Source organism: Microtus pennsylvanicus, chromosome 1 (assembly GCF_037038515.1).
Source record: "Microtus pennsylvanicus isolate mMicPen1 chromosome 1, mMicPen1.hap1, whole genome shotgun sequence".
NCBI lineage: Eukaryota > Metazoa > Chordata > Mammalia > Rodentia > Cricetidae > Microtus > Microtus pennsylvanicus.
In genome coordinates this window covers 92,842,362-92,866,692 of record NC_134579.1, presented here as the reverse complement: position 1 = coordinate 92,866,692, position 24,331 = coordinate 92,842,362, and the positions used below count along the sequence as shown (strand labels likewise).

Genomic DNA, 24,331 nt, shown 5'->3' with positions numbered 1-24,331 from the left:
GAGAGCAACGGGGCAGGTTTGTTAATGCCAGCATCCAGAAGGTTGGGGCAGGAGGACGAGGCCAGGAGGATGAGGCCAGGAGGAGGGCACCTGAGAGCAACTGGGCAGGTTTGTTAATGCCAGCAACCAGAAGGTCGGGGCAGGAGGATATTGAGGCCAGCCTGGGATACACAGGAGATCTTTTTGAGACAAGAAGGGAGAAAGAAAGAGTGGGGGTGAAGGGAGAGAGGGAAGGAGAGAGAGCGCGAGAGAGAGAGAGAGAGAGAGAGAGAGAGAGAGAGAGAGAGAGGGAGGAGGAGGAGAGAGGGAGATGAATTAGATACTGCTTAACCCCGGAAGGCAGGAGGATCAGGAGTTCAAGGTCATCTTCTGCTCTGCGTCGCAAGTTCAGGTTCACCCGTTTCCTTGAAAGAAAGCAGATAGGGGAGAGGAAGAAAAGAAGGAAGGAAAGAAGAAACTGGTTCAGGCAGGCCTTGGTGGTTGTGCCCTTCGTTCCAGGAGAAGAGACTTCGGTCTACTTCCACAGACTTCCCTGGGCAAGAGAAAGATGAACATAGAAAACTAATGTCCCAACCTCGACGGAATGCGCACATTCTTGATTTCTCCAACTGTCTCCTCCATGGTTAAGAGGCTGATAAATGGGTTCCAACATGTTTGCAGGATGTCTCCCACTTGTCACGCTGCCTGTCCCTCAGCGATCACTGCTGTTTTCTCCCCTTTTTACACGGCCACACCCTGCAGGAGGTGATAGCAGAGACAGATTACAATCTCTCTGAGGCTGCACAGCCAGTAAGGCATGCAACTGCAAACACAAGAATGGCTACAAATGGCAAGGGGCATCAGAATTATAATGGGCAGAGTGGGTACTCCTGCCCTGGTTCCGGTCCCAGAACTGGGGCAGAGGTGCGGCCGGGATAGGTAACTATTTGTATAGTTATACTCCTTTCTAGACTCTGTCCCTTCTAGTCTATGAAAGGGCTTGAGATTGATTCCCCAAGACCCACATGGGGGAAAGAGAAAGATCAATTCTTGAACGCTGTCGCCTGACTGTTGTACAGATGCCACACGAGTGTCCCCACCCATACGCAATTAAGAAACATAAAAAGGAAAGTGGTACCTATCTCTATTTTTCTGACCTGGTAATTACAAAAATGTAATAATTTTGTTTAATACAATAATTTGGAGCATGTCTTTTCGTAAGAGACCTTTCCCTTATAAATGTATTTAGAACGATTTCAATACCTCAGCTGGCTTAGTATCGAAGGCACCTGCTCCCAAGCCTGACAACTGGAGTTCAATGCCAGGACTCACATGACAGAAGGGGAGAGCAGGCTCCTGTTAGCTGTCCTTTGACCTCCACACCTGTGCCATGGTGTGCATGCACTGCCCCCTACAAATAAATAAATGTAATAAAGACATGTTTTTAAACATCTGAGAAAAGCACCCAACTGAGTGTCTTAGTGGCTAAAGTCTTAACTTTAAATGTCCGTATACGAAGGCATGACAGAGATCTTTGTGGAATTTATGAAATATCAGAAAACACGACTTCTCAAAAAAATCAATTTTTCCCCCTGATATTAACATCTGGGAATTTTGAAGGTCTTAAAATCCTCAGATTTCGCCGGGCGGTGGTGGTAGTGCACGCATTTAATCCCAGCACTTGGAAGGCAGAGGCAGGTGGATCTCTGTGAGTTTGAGACCAGCCTGGTCTACAAGAGCTAGTTCCAGGACAGGCTCCAAAACCACAGAGAAACCCTGTCTCGAAAAACCAAAAAAAAAAAAAAAAAATCCTCAGATTTCTCCAATAACAGGGAGAAATGACACCATAAGTCTTTATTTTCCCATTGTTCTTTAAAAGTTTTTTTTAAGATTTATTTTATGTGAATTAGTGTTTTGCCTGCATGAATGTATGTACACCTACACATGTATGTCTTTTGCCTGGGGAAGTCAGAAGATGTTGGATTTCCTAAAACTGGAGTTAGGGGTGGCTGAAAGGTATCATGTGCTGCTGAACCAGGCCCTTTGCAAGAACAAGTGCTCTTAACTGTAGAGCAATCTCTTCAGCCCCATACCCAGCATCCTTGTGTGTTGTGTGGTACCCATGAAGAGGCCAGAGAAGAATGTTATGTTAGATGCTTTCGTATTTGGTTGTTTATTTTTTTCCGAGACAGGATTCTTCTGTGTAGCCCTGGCAATCCTGGAATTAGCTCTGTAGGCCATTTATCTCCGAGATCTGCCTGCTTCTCTTCCTCCTGAGTGTTGGGATTACAGGGGTGTGCCACCACCACCTGGCCAGATCCCTTCCTCTTACCCCTCTCCTTTTTAATGCCTTGAGAAGGGGTCTCTCACTGAACTGGAAGCTTGCCAGTTTGGCTAGGCTGGAGGCCTCCGAGCTCTTAGGATCAATCTGTCTCTCTACTACACATGACCACTATGGCCATGCCTGGCTTTTCATGTGGGCGCTGGGGTCTGAGTTCACGTCCTTATGCTTACAGAATAAACGCTTTTACCCACCGAGCCATCTTTTCTCCCAACATTCTTTCAGGCTTTGTTGAAATGAGGGCTCAGGCTAACCCAGGGTGGGTAATGCACATTGCTTACAAATAGCTTCTGTGTGCTTTATGCTAATGGATTGTACTTGATGGGTATCAGAAGCAGCCTTTTAGATCCAGACTCTGAGAGGGGTGCCTATAGACCATGCTTCAAGAAAATTGGAGCATCACGAATGAATATTAATATATATTAACTTGCATTATTGCTCGGTGTGTATGTGTATGGGTGGGAGTGGGTGTGTTATGGTGTGTGCATGGAGGTCAGAGGACTGCTTACTGGAGTCAGTGCTTTTACCATGTGGGGCCTGGGGATTGAACTCAGGTGGCCAGGCTTGGCAGCAAGCACCTTTACCCACCGAGCCATTCCACCAGCCGAGGGATTAATATTGAGAAGCATTTATAATTGATGATATCTGAGTTCAAAGCCCCACCCTGGCACATTATCGTGTTCAGAGTGCTGTTGATTTTTTTCCCTCAGATAGGAAGCTGTTATCTTGAGATAAGAAAGCTCACAGGCACAGCATCAGGAAGTCACATTTTCGTTCATCAGGACTTGAACAGACATCTCTTGATTCCCAGATTGCTTCTCTATGTATCTCTATCACGAGCTACTAACCATCTTATCAACTCACAGAAGCATACCTCATGATCTAGGAAGCAGCAGAATGTCCGGGGTTATAATTTTTGAGGTTATCAGGAAATCGGAGCCTTTGAAATCATCCTGTAACCTTGAGCAAAAAGGTGAAGGCTGTCTGCTTTGATGAATAGGTGCTGGGGGAAGTAGCCTTTGATTCAATGGGCAATTTGTAAATATAAAACAGTTGCTGAAAAATTTTATTACAGACGAACTATCTCCTCCCTTACAATGTTTGCTTTTCTTTAATGCAATTTAATCCAAGCAGAAAGGCTCGGGAGGGCCCACAGTCAATGCTAAGGAGAGGTTACTGGAAACGAGACCCGGAATGAGAAGAGCAAGCCATAGATTTGGAGCAGGGGCGAACTGAGGCCGTCTGCTCAGCCCTGGGCTGTGCCCACGGGAAATTGAATTCAGAGCTCCTACTGCATCATAAATCCAGGGCAGCTGGCAGCAAGCCAAGGGAGACTAAAGCTCAACTCCAAGGGCATCTGACGCCAGACTGGCCAACTCCTATAATAATGCTTGCTGAGAGCCAGGTCCCAGCTGTGCTGGACTGGGATTAGAGTTCAACGTCATGACTACATTCATTTCCAAGCCTTCTACTTTGTTAATTTTAAAATGCGACCAGTCCGCAGGAAAACTGAGACTCCATTGTTAGTATACATCTGAGGGATAAAAGGCTGGAATTATCCTAACATCCTGAGGATGAAGAAGGGTGGAGGTGGGGAGAGGCTGACTTGTCAGAGGGCTCATTTTCAGATTATTATTATTATTATTTCAGACTGGGTCTCTCTAGGTAGCTTTGGCTGGCCTGGAACTCACTATGTAGACCAAGCCCACTTTGAATTCATAGAACTCTGCCTGCTGGAATCAAAGGTATCCATCACCATACCCAAGTTTTAATATTTTTAGAAATAAGCACTTAAAAAAAAAGATTTGTTTAGCTGGCGCGCACTTTTAATTCCAGGTGGATATCTGAGTTTGAGGCCAGTTTGGTTTACAGAGAGAATTCCAGGGCAGCCTGTGTTACACTGTCTCATTTTTTTTTTTAAATTTTATTCTATGTGTTCCCATGTTTTTCCTGAGTGCATATATATGCGCCACAAACATGCCTGGTGCTTGTGGAGGCAAGAAAGTGTGTCACATACCCTGGAGGTGGAGTTACAGACTTGTGTGCCTCCATGTAGGTGCTAGGAATCGAACCGAAGGGATCCGGAAAAGCAACCTGTACTCTTAATTGCTGAGCCGAGCCATCTCTCCAGCTCCTTATTCTTTTTTAAACTTTTATTTTCTTTTTAATTAGGTGTGTGTCTGTGTGCAGATATGTGGATAGGAGTGCAGCTGTCTTTTTGGAGCTGGAGTTACAGGGGGTTCTGAGCTTTCCCATGTGGGTGCTGGGAACCAAACTCTGGTCCTCTCCAAGAACAGTAAGTGCTCTTAACAGCAAAACTATGTCCCCACACATTATTTGTGTGCATGTAATGTGTGGACGCTCACGCGTGCTGAGGTCACAGTAAAACTTTATAGTCCGTTCTCTCCTACCTTTAAGTTGGGGGGGGGGCAATCATCAGCCTTCACTTCTGGATTTTTTTCCCACTCTCCTACTCCATGCACGCGAGTCGCAACCCTAGCCACCTGGCTTTGTAGAGTGGGACGTCTCCGTGCCCCCGATTGACAAGTCTTCGTCTCTAGGATGCTCTAGAGCGTGAGAATGGAGGTTTGAGGGAGTGTGCTGCTCTGCAGGATCCTGGTCTCTGGGCTAGCAGCAACTGCAGCTGCTGCAAGGCCGGGCGGGGTTTAGAGGGCGGGACCGCTCAGCGTCTAGGCTCCGCCCAACCGGCAGGAGGAGGCGTGGTTTGCGTCACGTGACTGTACCCGAGCAGGGAGGCCCCGCCCGGCCCTCCGAGGAGGCCCGGCCGCGACCCGGGCCGCGCGCGCGGAGTAGCTCCACGGTTCTCCTCGCGGCTGCTTCTTCTGATCCCGGCTTTCAGCCCTGTCGCTCCCGCCGGCTCCGGGCTCGCCGGCTGGCGGGGAGTGGCCTCAAGATGGACGAAGGCGGTGGCGGTGAGGGCGGCAGCGGTGAGTGATGGAGGTGTGGCCCGCTCGCTAGGCGGCCCGGAGGCCGGGGGTCGCGCTGTGGGAGAGCCCACCGGCTTGAGGTGTGGGGCCGGGGGTGGGGTGGGGTGACGGCGACCGTGGGGAGGTGTGTGGGGTGAGGCCGGGGAGCAGGCTTCGCAGCCCTGGTGAGAGGACATGTCGGAGACCTCGGGGTCGTCTTCCAGAGCGGTCGTGGGTCGGGGGTTCGAGGCCGGGGTCTCCGCGGCGCAGCTCCAGGTCGCCTTTCCGAGGTAGGGGCACATTGCGGGGCGACCTTCCCAGAGTCTCATTGCCAAGGGCGTCCACGCCCTCCCGAGCCCAGCTGTTTCGGACGGGCCCGCTCCTTTTCAGCTCTCCTCAGGTGGCTGGAGCTAGGGAGCTCGTGGGAAATAATGAGGAGGGCAAAGTTTTCAATTTGGATGTCTCAAGGGTGTCCAGTGGGGGGGGGGGGGGAAGGAGGAAGGTTGGAAATCATGACCACGTCTTTGGTTTTTAATCACAAGTGTTCCCTGCGAATGGCTTAAGCGACAAGAGGGGAGACTGCCCGAGTCCGGGTCTGAGCATGCATTTTTATCAAACTGAAAAAAATGCTACGGGGTGGGGGGAGGTGTAAAAATCAAGAGGGGGGATAAATGGCTCAGTGACAGAATCCATGTCTAGCATGCCCGACACCCTGAGTTTGATCCCCAACACTGCCAAAGGGAAAATATAATTAAGAAATTAAAGGGATCCGATGGGATCCCTTTAAAACCGAGGGTGGGACTCAGGAGCCACAGCCAGCAAGGCTTAAGACTCCGGGGCAGGTGCGTGTGGCACACACCTCTCCAGAAGAGGGTTATCAGTTCTCGGTGTTGCTCAGGCTGTTTGCGCCTTAAGTTCCATCCTGCAGCAAACGTGCTGTTGGTTGTAAGCTACTCAGTGGAATACAAATTATTGTGTCATCTTGTGAATTTGGTTTTCCAAAACAATAAAGAGTCTCCGTATGTGGAGTGGATCGTTGATTGAGGAAGCGAAGGGTTAAGTTCCCCTCATTTTCACCCAAACACCCCAAGTTGGAGCTGTCTGGACTTTGAGTAACGATCTTCCTTTTTGCTGACAGAATGATCAGAGTCCCATGTAATAAGGGAGTGTTTTGGGGAAGAAGGAAAAAAAAAAAGGTCTTAATTACAGGCTGCTGGAACAGCTGCCTGTAAGAATCAGCAGTATTGAAGGCTTCCCCGTGAAGTGGTTAATCAAGGTGCCTTCTAGAATTCCAGAGCTTCTCAGATGTTTTTTTTCCCCCTGAAAGAAACGAGGTGGCCGAGCTGGTGGGAAGTTGGCACCCTTCTTGGCATTTGCCACGTTCATTTCTCATAGTAAAAGCCAGGGGTAGCACAGTGGCACCGAGTGGGTGTTTTGTTTATGAAAAGAAGGAACCCAGCTACAAACCCTCCTACATACCGGCTGCCGGGCTGGAGACACAAGATCCCTGGGGATGCCTTGCCTTTCGCCTAGATCACACTTTGACGTAGTACTTTAGGAAAGACAGTGGCACTAGTTAACAGTTGACACTGGAATTTAGGAAGCCAGCTGGTTTGGGGATGGCTTTTCAGGTGCTGCAGAACCTGTGAGTCCACACTTGTGAGGGATTCGAAGGTAAAAGCCAGACACAGAGGGAGAAAACTTAGAAGCCAATGTGTTTTAGCAGTTTATAGAATTTGAGAATTATAACAAAGGATGATATTATATATCAAAAGGGCTTAAAACTATCTCTGGGCTATTAATATCTCTTGAGACTATATCCCAGAGAAGCACTCTGAAAGTTAAAAAAGATGTTACAGTCAATGATACTGCATTCCATGGTAGAAAGGGAAAAAAAGGAAACAGTAATGCCCATCAGGTAAGATTACTTTGATGAGACATTTAAAATAAGTAATTAAGAGGCCTGCTGTCAAGACAGCCTGACAGCCCGAATTCAGTCTCCAGGGGCCACAAAGTGAAGGAGAGAACCGCTGCCAGTGAGCTGTCTTCTGCCCTCCATAGGCAAGCAGCAACAAGCTCGCGCGCACACACAATTTAAAAAGTTACCCGGAGTAAGTAGTTATTTTATACATTCTGCTCTAGACAGTGTAGACACTTGAGCTCTCTGGAGTTTTCTTTTTCCAATTCCCAGGTTTCTTGAATAAGAATACATGCATTACTTTCGAAATTGAAAAAAAAAACCCAGCTTATAAAAGATGTGGTAAACGCACAGTGTCGTTTGATCCACCTTCCTGGGACATTCAGCAATGAAGAGATTTATCGATTTTTCTCCTGAAATGCCGGACAGTGCTAGGTGATAGAAAACAACTTTTTAACTTCCATTGATTTGACTTATCAAGATTTTTTTCCTGTTTATAGTGTGGAAAGACACTGACAGGTACTTTTGGCAATCTTAGAGTATTTGATTTTGAACCAAGTGAAAATCTTTCACAGTTTTGAAATGTGAGTCATTATATACTTATTGTATGAACCTGATGGACTTCTGTAGAACTCTTGATCCGTGGAGGGTTGACGTTAACATACAGTTACTGGTAGTAATTCCATTTCCATTTCTAAAAACTGCTTTGCCTTAAAAATAATTGATGTTTTTTCTTCCTTCTTTTTTTAAAAAATTTGATAAAACTATTTCTGTTACCAGGGAGTTACAAAGCATAGCATTATTTGGCATATCGTTAGAGTATAGGAGAGCCCTTTAATCTGCATCTGGGAACTCTGTTTCAGCTTGCTTAGAAGAGAAAAGTTAAATTTATTCAAACAGTAGTTATAGCAGAGGCTGAGGATAATTTAAAAGATCTTTTTATTGTTTGTGTGTTGGTCAGGTAAAAGGAACTTCAGAAATTGATTCCTACTTGAGTTTTTATAATTGAACTTTTTGTCCAGGCTTTAATTATTTGTTCTTTGCAATGCAAGATAAGGAAAGGATGGCGTATGAATGGCTGGAAGGCAGTTACAAGGAGGAGCAAGTGGGGGTACGAGATTACAAGAACACATTGTTCCTTGTAATGTGTGCAGAGTGTAGTTAAGGTATTTTTTTTTTTTTACTTCCTTTGGCACTGGGTGCCTTTCAGATTTTCTAGAATAGTTCTTGAACTTAGCCTCTACTTAGGAAATAACTGGCTAGTTTGGCTCCTGGCCACCACCTGCGCCATGTTTCTGAATGTGCCGTTGGGGCAGATGAAGTAATGGGCATGAGTTGTCCCACTGCACTTCCATCTGTGTGGATGCTGCTGATGTGCTCTGAAGCCCAGGGTACTCAAAATAAGTATGAAAGTAAAGCTACGTGGAGAGCCCAACTTTGACCTGTCTGGCCAGTGCCAAGCCTAAAATTTGAAAACTGAGTGTTGGTAAGGCCATCTTAGCCTTTGCTGGCGGTAGTGCAAGTTAGTCACAGCTCTCAAGAAGGCTTAACGTCCTCTAGGTCCTGGTGGCTCAGGTCTGTTTGAGGGACTCCCTCCTGCAGGTGCATTTCCTAGACACGTAGTCAGTGGTCTTGCCCGGTTGGGTTTGGCAGGTGGGAGATTTTGGGAGAGATTGGGGCAGAAAGAAGAAACCAGGTTTTCTTGTAGCCGTTCTGCCTCAGGCAGTTTCTCTGCAGCTGCTCTTTAGACTTCTGCTCCTGCCAGCGGTCTCTGCTCTGGGAGCTCCTGTCCTTCCTAGCCCCCAAGCTCTGGAAATGCCTTCTGCCTTCCAACAGAAGGGAGAGCTTGTGGCTCCTCCTGCTCTCTGCGTTGTCTTACTGTTTCCTGTTTTTCTACCACATATGTAACCAATTCCCTACACCAATTTCCCTCTGCTTTAGAGCCTTAAAGAGATGACTGTTTTGCTGTTTAGATCCTGAGGTCAATAGGAGTAATGGGCAATAGCTTTTAAAATCACACCTAGGTCCTCAGACTCAACAATTCAGTTCTAGAATTATACCATGGTGATACATTACACTTCTAATTTTTTTTTTCAAGACAGAGTTTCTCTGTGTAGCCCTGGTTGTTCTGGAACTCACTATGTAGACTAGACTGGTCTCAAATTCACAGAGATCCACCTGCCTCTGCCTCCCAAGTTCTGGGACTAAAGGTGTGTGCTGCTGCCACCACCACTGGCTGTATATGTACTTGTTTAATGTGAGGATACATTTGTACTTGTGTAAGGCAGTAAAGGCAAAAGATTATTCATTGCCTTAAATGTCCATTAGCAAGAGACTAGGGAGAATCAATCTTAACATAGGGATGGTGACTGAAGTTACTAAGTCGAGGAGAGAGACAAATGAGTTGACACAGAAAGACCACTGTGACATTTCAAATTACAAAAGCAAAGTAGGAAAATACGCATTGTGTGCTCCTTCCTTCCTTCCTTCCTTCCTTCCTTTCTTTCTTTCTTTCTTTCTTTCTTTCTTTCTTTCTTTCTTTCTTTCTAAGGAAGTGCTTGAATATGAATGGCCATTTTGTGGAAGGTTCAACAAGGAACCAAGAACAATAATCACCTGTTCAGAGAGGCTGATGAATTTAAACAGGAAGGAAATGGTTCATTCTCTGCCTTTTTATTTCTTGAAATTGGATTAAGTTGAAATAAGTCTGTCTTCTCCTTTGCTAAAATTAGAAAAGAAGTGTCAGGGAAAAATAATATGCTGTGCTGGTTAGAAAACACCCTTTTTTGTTTGGCATGGTGGATGCCTGTAATCCTTGTGTTTGTAGGCTGAGGCAGGGGAATTGCAGTGAGTTTAAGTCCAGCCTGAACTACACAGTGGATTTTAAGGACAGCCTGGGCTACAGAATAAAGCCTTCTTAAAACAAAATGAACTATACCTACAAAACCGGGTGTGATGGGGGCATACCTTTAATCCCAATACAGAAGGCAGAGGCAAGTGGATTTCTGTGAATTTGAGGTCAGCCTCATCTATATAGTGAGTTCCAGGACAGCCAGGGCTATGTAGAGAGACCCTTTCTCAAAAACAAAACAAAAAAACAAAAAAAAAAAAAAAGCCCTCAAAAACCCAAGTGCCAAAAACAAAACAAAATACAAACCTACCCCTACAAGAGAAAGGAAAACATCTCCCTTTACAAAGAGATATTTCAAAGCCACCTTTTGAGAAAATTTGTGTAAGATAAAATACATATTAAGTGTAGTGCAGTGTGCTCCCTGTGTGCATTCGCTGTGTTTGTGGGAAACTAGGAACCATTCTGCTTTTGAGAGCTTAAGAAGTGTATGGGATAGATGCTTTCAGATTCTGCATAGAGCATGCTCTAACAGTAATCCAGATGTTAATACAGTCCCTATCAGGTTGTCACCATAAGTAAGGCCTGGACAGAAATTCATGGAGCTTATGTTTGCATGGGGACACAGATTTAAAAGGTAAATAGATCTCTAAAATAACCACAAATTATTCTGAATGTGTTGAAAGAGGTCAAGAGATGACAAGGAGGGTGTTGGAGGTGGGGCCTAGAAGCAGTGGAGGTGGAAGAAAACCCTTGGCTTGGACAGCTTTTTGGAGGAAGGGCTCCTTTAGGGCTGGTGATCCAGGCTGAGCCTTGTGTGTGGCTTGGAGCAAACAACAGCAGATTTCACTTACAGTGCAGGAAGCCCATTTCACATAGGGCAACAACATTAGATTTATTTTTCGATAATTTTAGCTAATTTCTGTATGCTCTTTGTCAGGTCCTGTCTCCTGTAGTTTACATATCTTATTTACTCTTCCAAGAATTACTAGCTACAGATAGAAAATGGGAACACTAAGTAGTTTGCTTCAAATCTCACAGCTGGTAAGTAGTGGAGCCATAACTTACTTGTACCTATGTTCTTGTTTGAGTCTTTATTCTTTGTTTGGTTAATTTTTTTTCAGGCATTTTATTTATTTATTTATTAAAGATTTCTGTCTCTTCCCCGCCACCGCCTCCAAGCTCTCCCAATGTAGCCTTGGTTGTCTTGGGATTCCCTTTGTAGACCATGCTGGTCTTGATCCCCCGCCTCTGCCCCTCAACTGCTGGGATTAAAGACTTGTGCTACTAAACCTTCCTTGAGTCTATATTCTTAGCTATTGCCCACTTTGCCTTTTTAAGAAATGTGTTCCTGAGTCCCTAGTGAAGAATGGTTTGGGTAAGGATAGAGGCTGTGGGCACAAGGAGGAAGTTGTAGTGGTCCAGGTGATAGATAGTATAGGTGCTTGCTGGATCAGGGAGTAGTGGTAAAAGGAGGTGGAAACAAAGACACATGTGAGTCACCTCCATAAAAAAATACCAGTGCAGTGGTGCTCTGGAGGCAGAGGCAGACAGACCTTGGTGAGCTCCAGGCCAGCCTGGTCCACATAGTGAGATGCTGACTCAAATCCGGCAAACCAGCAAGCACTATGTGTAATGCCCCGTTGCTCAGAATTAGTTTAATAGCTGTTGACAGTATGTAGTATGATTTTAGGTATTACTGCAAATAAGTCCTTCCATCTCAGTGTATAGCAGAGGCTTGTCCCTCTATCTCAGTTTACAGCAGTGCCATTCTTCTAGGTGCTCCGTCTTTCCCTTCTCTGCCCTAGCCTTCTGACACCCTCCCCACCTGCTCCTCCTCATCCTTGTGTACATCACTCACATTTGCTCTGCCCTCATCTTAATGGGATTCCTGCCCTCAGACCTTGTCATGGCCCACATCCTCTAGTGGGCTATAAAGGTCAGAGGTTCAAGTTCAAAAAGGATGCTCTGTAGACTGTGGGTTATGTGCAGTCTGTCAGAAACCTTGTTTCTCCTCCACTTTTAACAGTCCTTCCTTTAGTATATACTGAATATATTTATATATATTTATTAGTATATATACACTAATTTACATACTTTAATGTATGTTAAATAAAAATCCATTTGTTCTCCTTGACCCCTTTGTAGGTTTGTTTGTCTTTTTTTTTTTTTTTTTTTTTTTTTGGTTTTTCGAGACAGGGTTTCTCTGAGGCTTTGGAGCCTGTCCTGGCACTAACTAGCTCTGTAGACCAGGCTGGTCTCGAACTCACAGAGATCCTCCTGCCTCTGCCTCTCGAGTGCTGGGATTAAAGGCGTGCGCCACCAACGCCCGACTTGTTTGTTTGTTTTTTGATACAAGTTCTTACTATATATCCCTGCCTGTCTTGTAACTCACAGAGACTCTCTCTTACTTCTGCCTCCTTAAGTGCTGGCATTAAAGGCATTTGTCACCACATCTGGCCCTTGTATAGTCCACTGCCTTTCAAAAAAGTTGTATTTTTTAAATTTATATGTATGTGTGTCTGTCTGTGTATCTGTAGAGGCCAGAGGAGAGTGTTAGATCCCTTAGAAGTGGAGTTATAGGTGGTTGTGAGCCTTGTGACATGGATGCTGGGAACTGAACTCAGGTCTTCTGCAAGAGCAAGTGCTCTTAGCTGTCTTGCCGTGTTCCAGGTCCCAGTTCTTGCTGTCTCAATAGTTTGAACCATCTTCTCATTTCGCTCCACTTAAACTTGCTGGTCTTTCTGCTAGGCACACCCCTGTCTCAGGACCTTTACCCTAGCTGCCCCAAGGACTTGCCCCTCTAGCTGCACCTGGTGTCTTCCTGATTTCATTCAGGATTTTGTGAATGCAGTGTCTCTCATACCACTGAGGCAACCCTCATACAGCGTGTTCGAAAGAGCACCCAATGCCACTCCTCTTTTCTCAGCTTCCTTTATCTAGTTCCATTTCTCTTAGCACCCCTTGCCCACTGTGTATTTGTTTATTGTCTACTTCTTCTCTCACAGAATGGAAGTTTTAGCCAGACATAGTGGATATGCCTTTAAATCGAGCACTTGGGAGTTTGAGGCAGGAAGATTGCTGTCAGTTTGAAAAACAGTCAGGGCTACATAGTGAGATCTGTCTTAAAAAAAAAACAAAAAACAAACAAGTTGTGTGAATGCAGAATTATTATCTGCTGCTATACCTTTAAGATCTAAAATACAGTTATGTGTGTCTGTGCACATCAGGTCCTTGGTAGAATTGTTTTGGTGTGGTCTGTACCTATATGCGTGTCTGTGTATTAAGGCCAAAGTTGATGTCTGTTTCTTATACATATGCACATAGACCCACAGATACACATAAAAAAGGACTACTCAAGGGCTCTCCACCTTATCTTTTTAAAAAATTATTTATTTCTATTTTTTATGTGCACTTACCTGCATTTGTGGTTTACCTGCATTTATATCTGTGTAAGAGTGCTGGACCCTTTATCACAGACAGTTGTGAGCTGCCATGTGGGTGCTGGGAATTGAACCCAGGTCCTTTAGAACAGCAGTCAGTGCTCTTAACTGCTCAACCATCTCTTCAGCTCTCCACCTTATCTTTTAAAAACTTTATTTTTATTTTATGTTTGTGTTTCCCTGAATATTTATATATTTATCTATGTCTCTGAATATCTATCTATCTATCTATCTATCTATCTATCTATCTATCTATCTATCTATCTATCTATCTACCTATCTACCTACCTACCTACCTACCTACCTACCTACCTACCTACCTACCTACCTATCTATATCTGTATATACATGCAGTGCCCACAGAGGCCAGAAGATGGCACAACTTCACCCTGGGATTGAAGTTGTAAGCCCCCATGTGAGTGCTGGGAATTGAACCCAGATCTTCTGGAAGAGCAACTGGTGCTTTTGACTGCTGAGACACCTCTTCAGCCCCTCATGTTGTCTTTTGAGAAAGCTGCTCACGGAGCCCAGGGCTCACCAGTTGACTATGGAACTTCTGCAATTTGCCTGTCTCTGACTCCCCAGCACTGGGCCTGCACATGTACAGGGTGATGACTAACTTTATGTGGGTGTCTGGGACCTGAACTGGAGGTCTTCAGTCTGCTGCAGCAGGCACTTCACTGCTGAGCCGCCTGCCAGTTTTCAGTCAGTTGTGGTTACAGGTATGGAGCAAATTCTGGTCTGTTCTCTGTCATTTTCTGTGGGTTAGAGGCTGTGGGGCCCTGTGGTGTGTATTTATGTAAGTCTCTCCTTTTTAATGATAAAACTGGTGTCAACTGTATGGAGGTTTGGCAGCTTGCTTGTAAATGTAAGATGACCCACATAATGGTATATAGACTCCTAGATCTTGTTTGTTTAAACTTTTCTCACATTCTGTCTTTGTCCTGTGCTGAACTCTGACATGTTGATTCTCCATTGATGTGGTTATAGATAATACTGAGATGAGCTCTGCAGGCCTGTCTCTCTCCATAAACAGGCACGGCTTTCTGGGTCTGTTGTTGGCGTGACCGTCACCAGTTGTAAGCCTGATTTCAGTTTTCCTAGATTCCAGCAGATTGCCTTCTCGTTAGGAGCTGGTGAGTACTACTCTGATTTCTCAGCAGCCTCAGCATTTTGATCTCCATTCCTGTTCAGGTTGCTGAATGTCTATCTGTCTCAGGAGTAAGATACATCACTGTACTTTTTAAATTCCTTTTTATTGTTGTTGTTTTTTTGGTTTTTTCGAGACAAGGTTTCTCTGTGTAGCTTTGGAGCCTGTCCTGGAACTCGCTCTGTAGACCAGGCTGACCTTGAACTAACAGATTTGCTTGTCTCTGCCTCCCAAGTGCTGGGATCAAAGGTGTGTGCCACCACCTCCTGGCCTATTCTTTTTAAGTATATGGGTGTTTTGTCCGGATGTACATCTGCACACTGGAAGAGGGAATTGGACCCTATTATAGATGGTTGTGAGCCTCTGTGTGAGTGCTGGGATTGAACTCAGGACCTCTGGAAGAGCAGCTGGAACTCCCAACCTCTGAGCCATCTCTCTAGCCTCATAGCTATAACTCTTGTTGCTTTCCTAGTGTATTTTGGAGGCTCAGACAGGCACGCTGACAGCTTGGAGGGCTCATCAGTGCAGGAACCTCAGAGCTGAAGATGACTTTGGGTTTTTAGCTTATTGTGAGTAGGCTTAGAGAGAAGAGAGGATTCCTATGTGTGTTTTGTCAAAAATGTCTTTGCTTTCTCTACCTTCAGAGGCTGTTTTTACTGAGTGTACAATTGTAGGTTCTGAAGTTCACTCCCAAGATGTTGGAAGGGACCATTTCATCCATTGTGAGGGACTGCCGCAGAGTGTGCCTGTGGAGGAACCAGCGAAGTCTCACTGCTCCCTTGAAGCTAGTATGTCTCTATCCCTAGTTCACCTTCTGCGGTCTTCTTTTTTGCCTTTCAGCTGTGCTGGGCCCAGAGGTGATCTTCCTCTAATCTGTCCTGCCTGGGATTAGTTGGTGCTGCTGTTTTTCTTTTTGGTAGAGCTATACCAATGCTTGATCTTAAATGAGATATGCAGAATTCTTGATCATTATCTCTTCATTGATTCCTTCTCCTGGAACTTTGATTGCATGTAATTAGATATGTCTTCTGTGTTTCCATGTATGAATCTGAGACTAGTTTCTGTGCTTTTCAATATTTAAAATTCTCTCTCTCCCTTTCTCTCCCTCTCTCTCCTTCCCTTTTTTTCTCCCTCCCTCCCTCTCTCTCTCCCTGTATGTGTATGTGTGTGCGCAGCAGATCGTGGTAGGTAGGTCTGATTCCACCATGTGTGTGTCCTGGCAGTCAACTCAGGTTGTCAAGCAGGCCCCTTTGGGCTGTTTGGATCTGTGGCTGAAATGAAAGCTTGGCCTGTGATGAGTAGGCTAGAGGGGGAGGCAGAGCTGTTAGACTCAGGGAGGGGAGGGGTGTGTGGTGTTTGTGTGTGTGTGTGTGTCTAGAAAGAAGTCAGTTTGCATGGGGACCAGCAGTGGTTCCTTATGCGCGAGTATAGGTGCGCACACTGTGCTGTTGCTTCAACAAAACTGGTAGGAGTCACTCCTTGGAAAGAGGTAGATGAGTTTAAAGACATTAGCGGAAGTTCTTGTAGGAAGTGGGTTTATTGTAATAGACAGTTTTAAAGTGACCACCTTCCCCGGCTTTTTTGAGACAGTTCTCCCTATGCTATGTAGTCCTGTTTCCCTGGAGTTTGCTCTGTAGACCAGGCTGGCCTCAGACTCATAGAGCTTGTCTCTGTCTCCGGAATATGCTGGGATTAAAGGTGTGCATCACCACATGTGGTAGAGATTTTCTTTTCTTCTTTTTTAATGAAAAAAAAAAAAAACTTGTGACTGGGCAGTGGTGGTGCACATCCTTAATCCCAGCACTTGGGAAGCAGAGGCAGGTGGTTCTCTGAGTTTGAGTCCAGCCTGGTCTATAGAATGAGTTCCAGTACTACACATAAACCCTGTCTTGAAAAACCACATACACATACAAATTGTGAGTGTGTGTTTCGGCATAGGTCAGAAGAAGGTGTTAGCTCTCCAGGAGCTAGAGGAGTCACAAGGCTTCACGAGCCGCTGATAGAGCTGAACGTGGGTCCTTTGCAAGAGCAGGAAGTGTACTTAACTTCTGTGCATCTTTCCATCCAGCTCTTTAAGATGATTTTTTTAAACAATAGATTTTGCCAATCTACTCTAAAATCTACTGGAGATACATAAAATATTTTGATCTTTTGGGAAAACAGTAAATGATTTAAGTAAGGGTGGAAAATATCTCTTGTCTCCATCTGACTTTTGAAATTAGCTGTGTTCAAAAACTTTAAAGTTGATGCCTGGCCCTCAAATGGTGTGATAGGATAGACTCTGGATTCAGAAGCGTTGTATCCTCTGCCTGGAGACAGTCCAGTAAGCTGTTTATTTCGGGTAAGTGTCTTTCCGCCCTATGTAAATATTAGAGATTCACTCGCGTCAACCCAGTTGGCGAAGATGATTCTGTGTGTACTTTCACAGAGAAAGTTGACTTGCTCAGTTGTCTCAGTCCTAGGAAGTCACCAGGAGCACTGTTCAAATAGGGGACAGTAAAGCCCTGCTGTAAGCTCTCAGCAAGGCTGTTGTCAGTGGCTAGGTTCCTTCCCCTCCCCCTTTTAACACACTTATTTCTGTAATTGATAAGACCAGCAATTTACTATAGAACTGTTTTGATGATGACTGAAAGGTAATTACTGATAGCTGCTCCCCCTGTTTTCATCCAGATGTTTGGCAACAGGGAGAAAATAGGCTCACTAATTCACTTTCATGGGAACATATAATATTGCTCATTTACTTTGGACAGCGGCATTTCCTATTTCTTCAGACAGACGCATATGAAACACATGCTCTTGGAGTGGCGCTTGCGGTCCCCTGAGGATTCTCGGAAGGAGGAAATGCGTTGACCTATTTGGTTGCTATGAAGTAAAAACAATCTTGTTTTCTTTCTCTCTTTTTTTAGTGAACATCTGGGTTGCATTTATTATTTTCACATTCTGGAGGTTCTTTAAAAGCCACAATTTGATAATATGAGAGTTCATTAAAGCAGTAACTATTTAGCTATTTCTAGAATTAATTTAAATATAGGGTGGCTGATGGAGTTAAGTAATTTTTTTCTTTTCTATAAAGCAATACTTAAATAATGCTCTGTGGTTTGAAACCATAAAAATGGTACCTAGGTATTTGGTGGGCATGAGAAGGATTGGTCTACCTGTTCATTCCTCTGTTCCCTATTTTTGGGCAGTTGTGATCATTGCTGTGTTTGGTCCCCTATTATAGGTCCACCCTGTTTTCTTTCTTTTGCACAGAACCATGTACAGAAGCTATCTCCCCAGCAGGGACAGGGCCCTGGTCACCCAGTCCCAGAGGAGGGCCACTTGAAGGCTGCTCGCAGAGAGGTTTCTTGGGGAGTTTTCCCATCGGAAATACCCGGAGGATGTGGTTCTTTTCCTTACTTTGGGCTTTATTGAGCTGTGATGGCTAGCCCACTGAGTTCTATGATTGGTTTTGTTGAATTAATCCCCCTTGTAGTCTGTCTCCAGACTTCCTGTCACATTGGGCAATAAAACCCTTATTAGAATGGCCAGGAAGAGGTGTTGTCACTTAGAGCCAGAGGCGATTGGCCTGAGGCTGTGGGGCAGCAGGTCCACTTCCTTTTCTCTCCCTCAGCTAGGCTCACATTGTTATAGAAGACAGAGAAAGCATTTTTCTTTTCTCTAAGTATTCATTAATCATACAGAGTTGTCTTTTTAAAAACGGAGGTAGGTTATATTTTCTTTTTGAGATTAACACTTTGTTCTGCATAAATTGTGTAAACAAAATTATATTTTCATATGTTTAGGATATTTTTATAGTTTCATTTGGCAGACTTATGATTACAGTTCTTTTGACATAAATATTTTTTTAAGCACAGTAAGGAAGAGTGGTGCAGACATTGACAACTTAACATTCTATTAGAAGACAGGACTCCCTTTTAGTTCTCAGCAGAGAGGAAATAAAAGAAAATGATCAAAAATGCCCTTTGCCAAGTTTCACTAATTAGATTAAAATTTTTTTGAGTTGAGAAAAGATCAGACAAATGAATTCATTTTTGTTTGTGTTAAAGTATGGGAAAATAGAGGATTTTAGCATCTTTTAAATGTTTGGCCTCTTCACATGACAAGGCTGTATGCCCCAAGTGTTGGGAGATTGAGTGATTGCAGACTTTAATTCAATACATGACTGCATTTCTGAGCATGAATTATTTGAGAAGAAAATGATGCCTTTCATTGCCACATAGAAAGAGAATCTGCGTGTAGAACAGACTTTCGAAAACACTACGTTTTCTCAGGAATTATAGGCTCTGTGATTCCCGGAGTAGCGTGATTCTAAAGCCTTGCTTTCTTCTTGCCATGCTGCCCTGGCAGAACCTTAATTTTTTTCATCTGAAATAGGGGCTAGGCTCTGTTCTGGCCAAGTGGGTATTAGTGTCTGTACTTTCACCTTTGCTTCAGACTGGTCTTTGCATACTTTGCCTCTTGCTCCCCAGACCTTGTCCCATGGCCTTCACTCCTGATGACAGCAGTTAGAGGAGCAGAGTCCTAAGTAAGACATATGTGTCCCGCCCTCATTTGGCTGCTGGGGTAGTAGTTCTGTTTCATAAAATGCCTTAGAATGTGACTGGACATGCAGAACATGACTAATTTTTCTTTTTAAATCTGGAAAGAACATAAGCTATTTCCCCCGGGATTCTGCCACTATTAAGCTTTGACATTTAGTTTTCAGATTTGAAGTCTCTGTTAACCTTCACATCGCCTCTGCCTTTCTCCTTCACAGTAAAGGAGCACTGGACTTGCTTGTCTCCCTGTCAATTATTATGGGTCATTTTGGTCTTGCCTTTGAAGAGGGGTGGAGGCCATCTGTTTTAGAAGTGTTTTCATGAGTTCCACATCAAAACTTGTATCTATTTGACTTTCCCAATTTACCTAAAAAAGGTTTTCACTTGTTTGTTTTGTCTTTTCAAGTCAGGATTTCTCTGTGTAGCCTTGACTGTCCTGGAACTCACACTGTAGACAGGGTTAGCCTCAAATTTACAGAGATCTTCCTGCCTCTGCCTCCCGAATGCTGCTATTCAAGGCCTGTGCCACCACCGCCACTCAGTCAAAGGTTATGATAGGCTAGATAAGAATTAGTCTGGCTAGGGGTGTAACTCAGTGGTTTGAAGCTGTGGCCACTGCCATGGTAAAGTTTGGTGTAGGTTTCCCAGCACTTGAGAATTCAGGAGTTTGCTCTTGGGACTGCAGCTTTAGCAGAATATTTTATAGGAGCTCTCCAGCTTCAGGAATTTGGTGTGGCTGATTTTATGTTGGTGTTTAGTGGTCAAGAAATATAGCTGGTTGGATTAGTGATTGCAGAGTTCAAGAACAGATTTTTACAGATGTGCCTTTTCCTTAATGAAAGGGTTAGAAAGTTGGTGCAGGACTGTTCCACCTGCCACTGATGAAGAAGGCTGACCGGCTTGGGCGACAACATTCACCAGCTGAGCATTATCCCACATGTAAGCTAGAGAGGGTGTCCTTTATTTTATGGGAGTTGAACTTGGTGTTTTTATTCCTGATGTTCCAAACATGCCTCTCCCTTGTCTCCATGTAGAGATAGTCACTTCGGTCCATGTGTTGGATTTTGGAACTGTAGGATTGCCACAGCACTTGTAGGCAGCCCTTTCTATCACCAGCCTCATTTTGGCTGACATGATAGGTATCATGTTGCTGGAGATAGCCGTGCAGCCTTTTCTCCCTAAATAGTGTCTGGAGAGGCACCTACCACCTCTCGTCTGTAATTTAACAGTGTTTGCCTGTTTCCTATCTTCTAGGTCAGCCATTGAGATTAATTCCTTCTTGGCAGAAGAGTCACCTGTCTAGGCTAAGAGTTTGTTCTGACTCTTTGTACGTTCTGTATGCTTAGATACATAGAGAGACATTTTGAACCTAGTTGTTAAACTTGGCATTGACACATATATTGTTTCTGGTTTCCTGATTTGTGTAAGTTATGTTCCCTGACCTTCATATTTCTCATCTGTGCAATGAATGTTTGAAAAATCTAAGTGAAATTTTCAGGGAGTAGACTCATATCTACTAGCCCACAGCGTATTGAGCCCTTGCCTGCTCCAGTTCACAAGTCCAGCAGAGTGAGTTGAAATAACTTCTTTTTTGGGGTGCAGGAAAAACTTGCAATTGACAGTATAGTTAGTGTAATTTTTTTCTCTCCAAACTTTGTGTTTTGAAAGTATTCAAAAATACAACATGTTTGAAATAGTACAATAAACAGTTCTATACATTTACCATTGAGCAGCCTAGTTCAGAATCAGCAGTTCAAAGTTCATTTGTATGCTTCTTCATCCTGACAACTGTAAACCCACTGTCTTTTTGCATTAATTTCATGAACTACTAAATTTTTTCATTTTCTACCTCTTCATACAATTTAAATGGTGTGTGTGTGTGTGTGTGTGTGTGTGTGTGTGTGTGTGTGTGTGTAGGAGCTATCTGAGAGTTAGTGACAAGTTTCGTTACATTTTCTCCTTAAATACTTTAGTGTCTGATTTGCTGTAGAACCACAACTATGGTTCCACTTAAAGAGTAATAGCAATTCCTGATGGACGTGGAGGTCACACTTGCGGGCTCAGCACAATGCTGCCTGTGCTACTCTAGTGAGTTTTTAGGCTAGCCTTGGCAGGGAGACAGAGACCCCACCTACAAACCACACACACACACACATTCCATAGTATTTCACATAAATTCCAAATTCACTTTTCCCTGTTTATTTTTAAGGAGTCTTTTAAAATTATTTATTTTTCTTTTTACGCATTATTTATTTTTATATGTATGGGTGTTATGCCTGAATGTTCATCTGTGTACTACATGTATACCTGCTATCTGTGGAGGCCAGAAAAGGATGTCAGATCTCTTGGGACTGGAGGGACAGAAAGGTGTGAGTTGCCATGTGGATGTTAGGACTCTATCTTTGGTCCTCTGGAAGAGTAAACTAATGCTCTTAATTGCTGAGCCATCTCTCTAGCCTCATTTTCTTCCTTCCTTCCTTCCTTCCTTCCTTCCTTCCTTCCTTCCTTCCTTTCTTTCAAAATTTATTTATTATGCATACAATGTTCTGTCTGCATGTATGCCTGTGCACCGGAAGAGGGCGCCAGATCTCATTACAGATGATTGTGAGCCACCGCGGGGTTGCTGGGAATTGGACTCAGGACTCAGCCAGTGCTCTTATCCTCTGAGCCATCTCTCCAGCCCTCACTATTTTTCTTACATATTTAGCCTCTAAGATTTACATCATATAGTTAGTCTCTTTCAGCTTTCCACTTTTTTTTTTGACGAGTGTAGTTCTAGTGTCTAATATTCTTTCTTATAAATACCTTAAGATCTTCTTAATTCAAGGTCAAAGCTGTGTTCATTTCTTGTGTTTTTTGGTAAGTGTGACCCAAGTTAGTAACCAAAAGAAATGACTAAAAGGTAGCCAGAACCTGGAAACAACCTAGATGCCCTTCAATGGAAGAATGGATGAAGAAAGTATGGAATATATACATATTAGAGTACTACTCAGCAGTAAAAAACAAGGACTTCTTGAATTTTGCATACAAATGGATGGAAATAGAAAACACTATCCTGAGTGAGGTAAGCCAGATCCAAAAAGAGGAACATGGGATGTACTCACTCATATTTGGTTTCTAACCATAAACAAAGGACATTGAGCCTATAATTCGCGATCCTAGAGAAGCTAAATAAGAAGGTGAATCCAAAGACAAACATATAGGCATCCTCCTGAATATTAACCTTCATCAGGCGATGAAAGGAGACAGAGACAGAGACCCACATTGGAGCACCGGACTGAAATCTCAAGGTCCAAATCAGAAGCAGAAGGAGAGAGAGCACGAGCAAGGAACTCAGGACCGCGAGGGGTGCACCTACACACTGAGACAATGGGGATGTTCTATTGGGAACCCACTAAGGCCAGCTGGCCCGGGTCTGAAAAAGCAGGGGATAAAACCAGACTTGCTGAACATAGCGAACAATGAGAACTACTGAGAACTCAAGAACAATAGCAATGGGTTTTTGATCCTACTGCATGTACTGGCTTTGTGGGAGCCTAGGCAGTTTGGATGCTCACCTTACTAGACCTGGATGGAGGTGAGTGGTCCTTGGACTTCCCACAAGTCAGGGAACCCTGATTGCTCTTCGAGCTGATGAGGGAGGGGGACTTGATTGGGGGAGGGGGAGGGAAATGGGAGGCGGTGGCGGGGAGGAGGCAGAAATCTATAATAAATAAATAAATTAAATAAAAAAATCTTCAAAAAAAAAAGAAAAAGAAATGACTAAAAGGCTCCGATGTCAATGGACTATGTGTGTGGGTGAATTTGGAACCAGCATGCCCAGTGGTTTGTTAGACCCACACCCATATGGAGGTGATTAGTTGTTTGGCTTAACATAGTAAAGGTTTTATTTGAGTATTTGGCCAGCGTGTTTTTTTTTTAATAATAAAAAGAACTTTAGGATTGGAGAATTCAGAATACTGTAGTTATATAACACAGGAAAAATGCTTTGCCGCTATATCCTTGGATATAGAGCAAACTTAAACTCTCTTGGGAATGAGTCTTTCTTTCTTCCCTCCCTCCGTTCTTTCCTGCAGGCTTTTAAAAAGAAATTAACTTTAGTTGCAGCTGAAGCCAATACAGGATCCAGCTGTAGCTTTTTGTTGTTGTTCTTACATCCGGTGATGGTCATAGCTAACTCATTGTATGAAAATTCAATAAAGGAAAAGGGCAGGGTGGGAAAAAAATGACACCCTATAAAAGCATTCAAGAAATAGCAACAGGATCTAGGAGTCTCCTGTTCAGACGGCTGATCTAAATTCCATTCTGAAGTATTAATTCTGTTTGTGACTAGTCTAGTAGGCGTTTTAGTTTTCCCCTTTTAATATTATGCACACACCATGTAACCAGAGAGTGTACGTGAGGCTGACACATTTTCAGTGGGAGGCAGAAAATAGTAACGTGTGAGAACCCAGAGGCCCCAACCTGTTCCTCATGCAAAACAGAATGAGAATTCTTCAAATACTGTATTAGCTCAGGGTAGAATAGAGACAGCATCATTCCATTAAGGAAAACCAGGTTCTGTAATTTTTTCTGGAATGTTCTATGTATGCATTTAAGCCATTAAGTTCCGAATCAGCAATTCAATTGAAATGTTAATTTCTATCTATTTCGGTCCACTTACTAGAAAGCTGTTGCATCTTGGCATCTTTTAAGGATCAACTGTGTATTACCACCCTGTAACTGAAGGTGAGGTCCAACGTTTAAAATGGTTTTTGTGATTAGTGGACTGACTGTGAGGCTAGTGGTTTTCACACACTTGTGCATCTCAGATATTTTGTTTTTCTGTGTGTGTGTGTGTGTGTGGGCGTCACATTTCTCATATTTCTTCTAATTGCAGCCAGACATCCTGTTGGGGGCTATTTGAGACTAGTGCTGCCTGTGAAGAAATCATGCAGTCTGTGGAAACTATTCTTCTTAGATTTGATTTTATAGGCAGCTTTCCTTGAAAACCCCTGTGCACTATGTTTAGATTTGCATTTCAATTGTCGGGGCACTAGTAATAATATATACATATTAGCACAGAAATGTTCACTATCTGAAAGTTAGGTAGACTTTACAGACAAACAAGCTATCCATGCTTTTGTGGCTGTAAAGGGCCAGCTGGCAATGCTGGACAAATTTAAGGGAAGAGAATCTACTTTG

The 24,331-nt window shown here is 43.8% G+C and overlaps 1 protein-coding gene across 2 annotated transcripts in view; it reads left to right on the top strand.

Moving 5' to 3' along the window:
• The first annotated feature begins 5,076 nt into the window (after nt 1-5,076).
• Nucleotides 5,077-24,331, top strand: part of Cyth3 (cytohesin 3) — a 107,078-nt gene continuing 87,823 nt past the window's right edge. The window contains exon 1 of one of the 2 annotated variants that reach the window (XM_075973659.1): nt 5,077-5,268. In XM_075973659.1, coding sequence (XP_075829774.1) covers nt 5,235-5,268 — 34 coding nt within the window. In that variant the 5' untranslated portion in view covers nt 5,077-5,234. Of the gene's footprint in view, nt 5,282-24,331 lie in introns of both variants that reach the window. The other variant, XM_075973675.1, reaches the window with a different exon arrangement.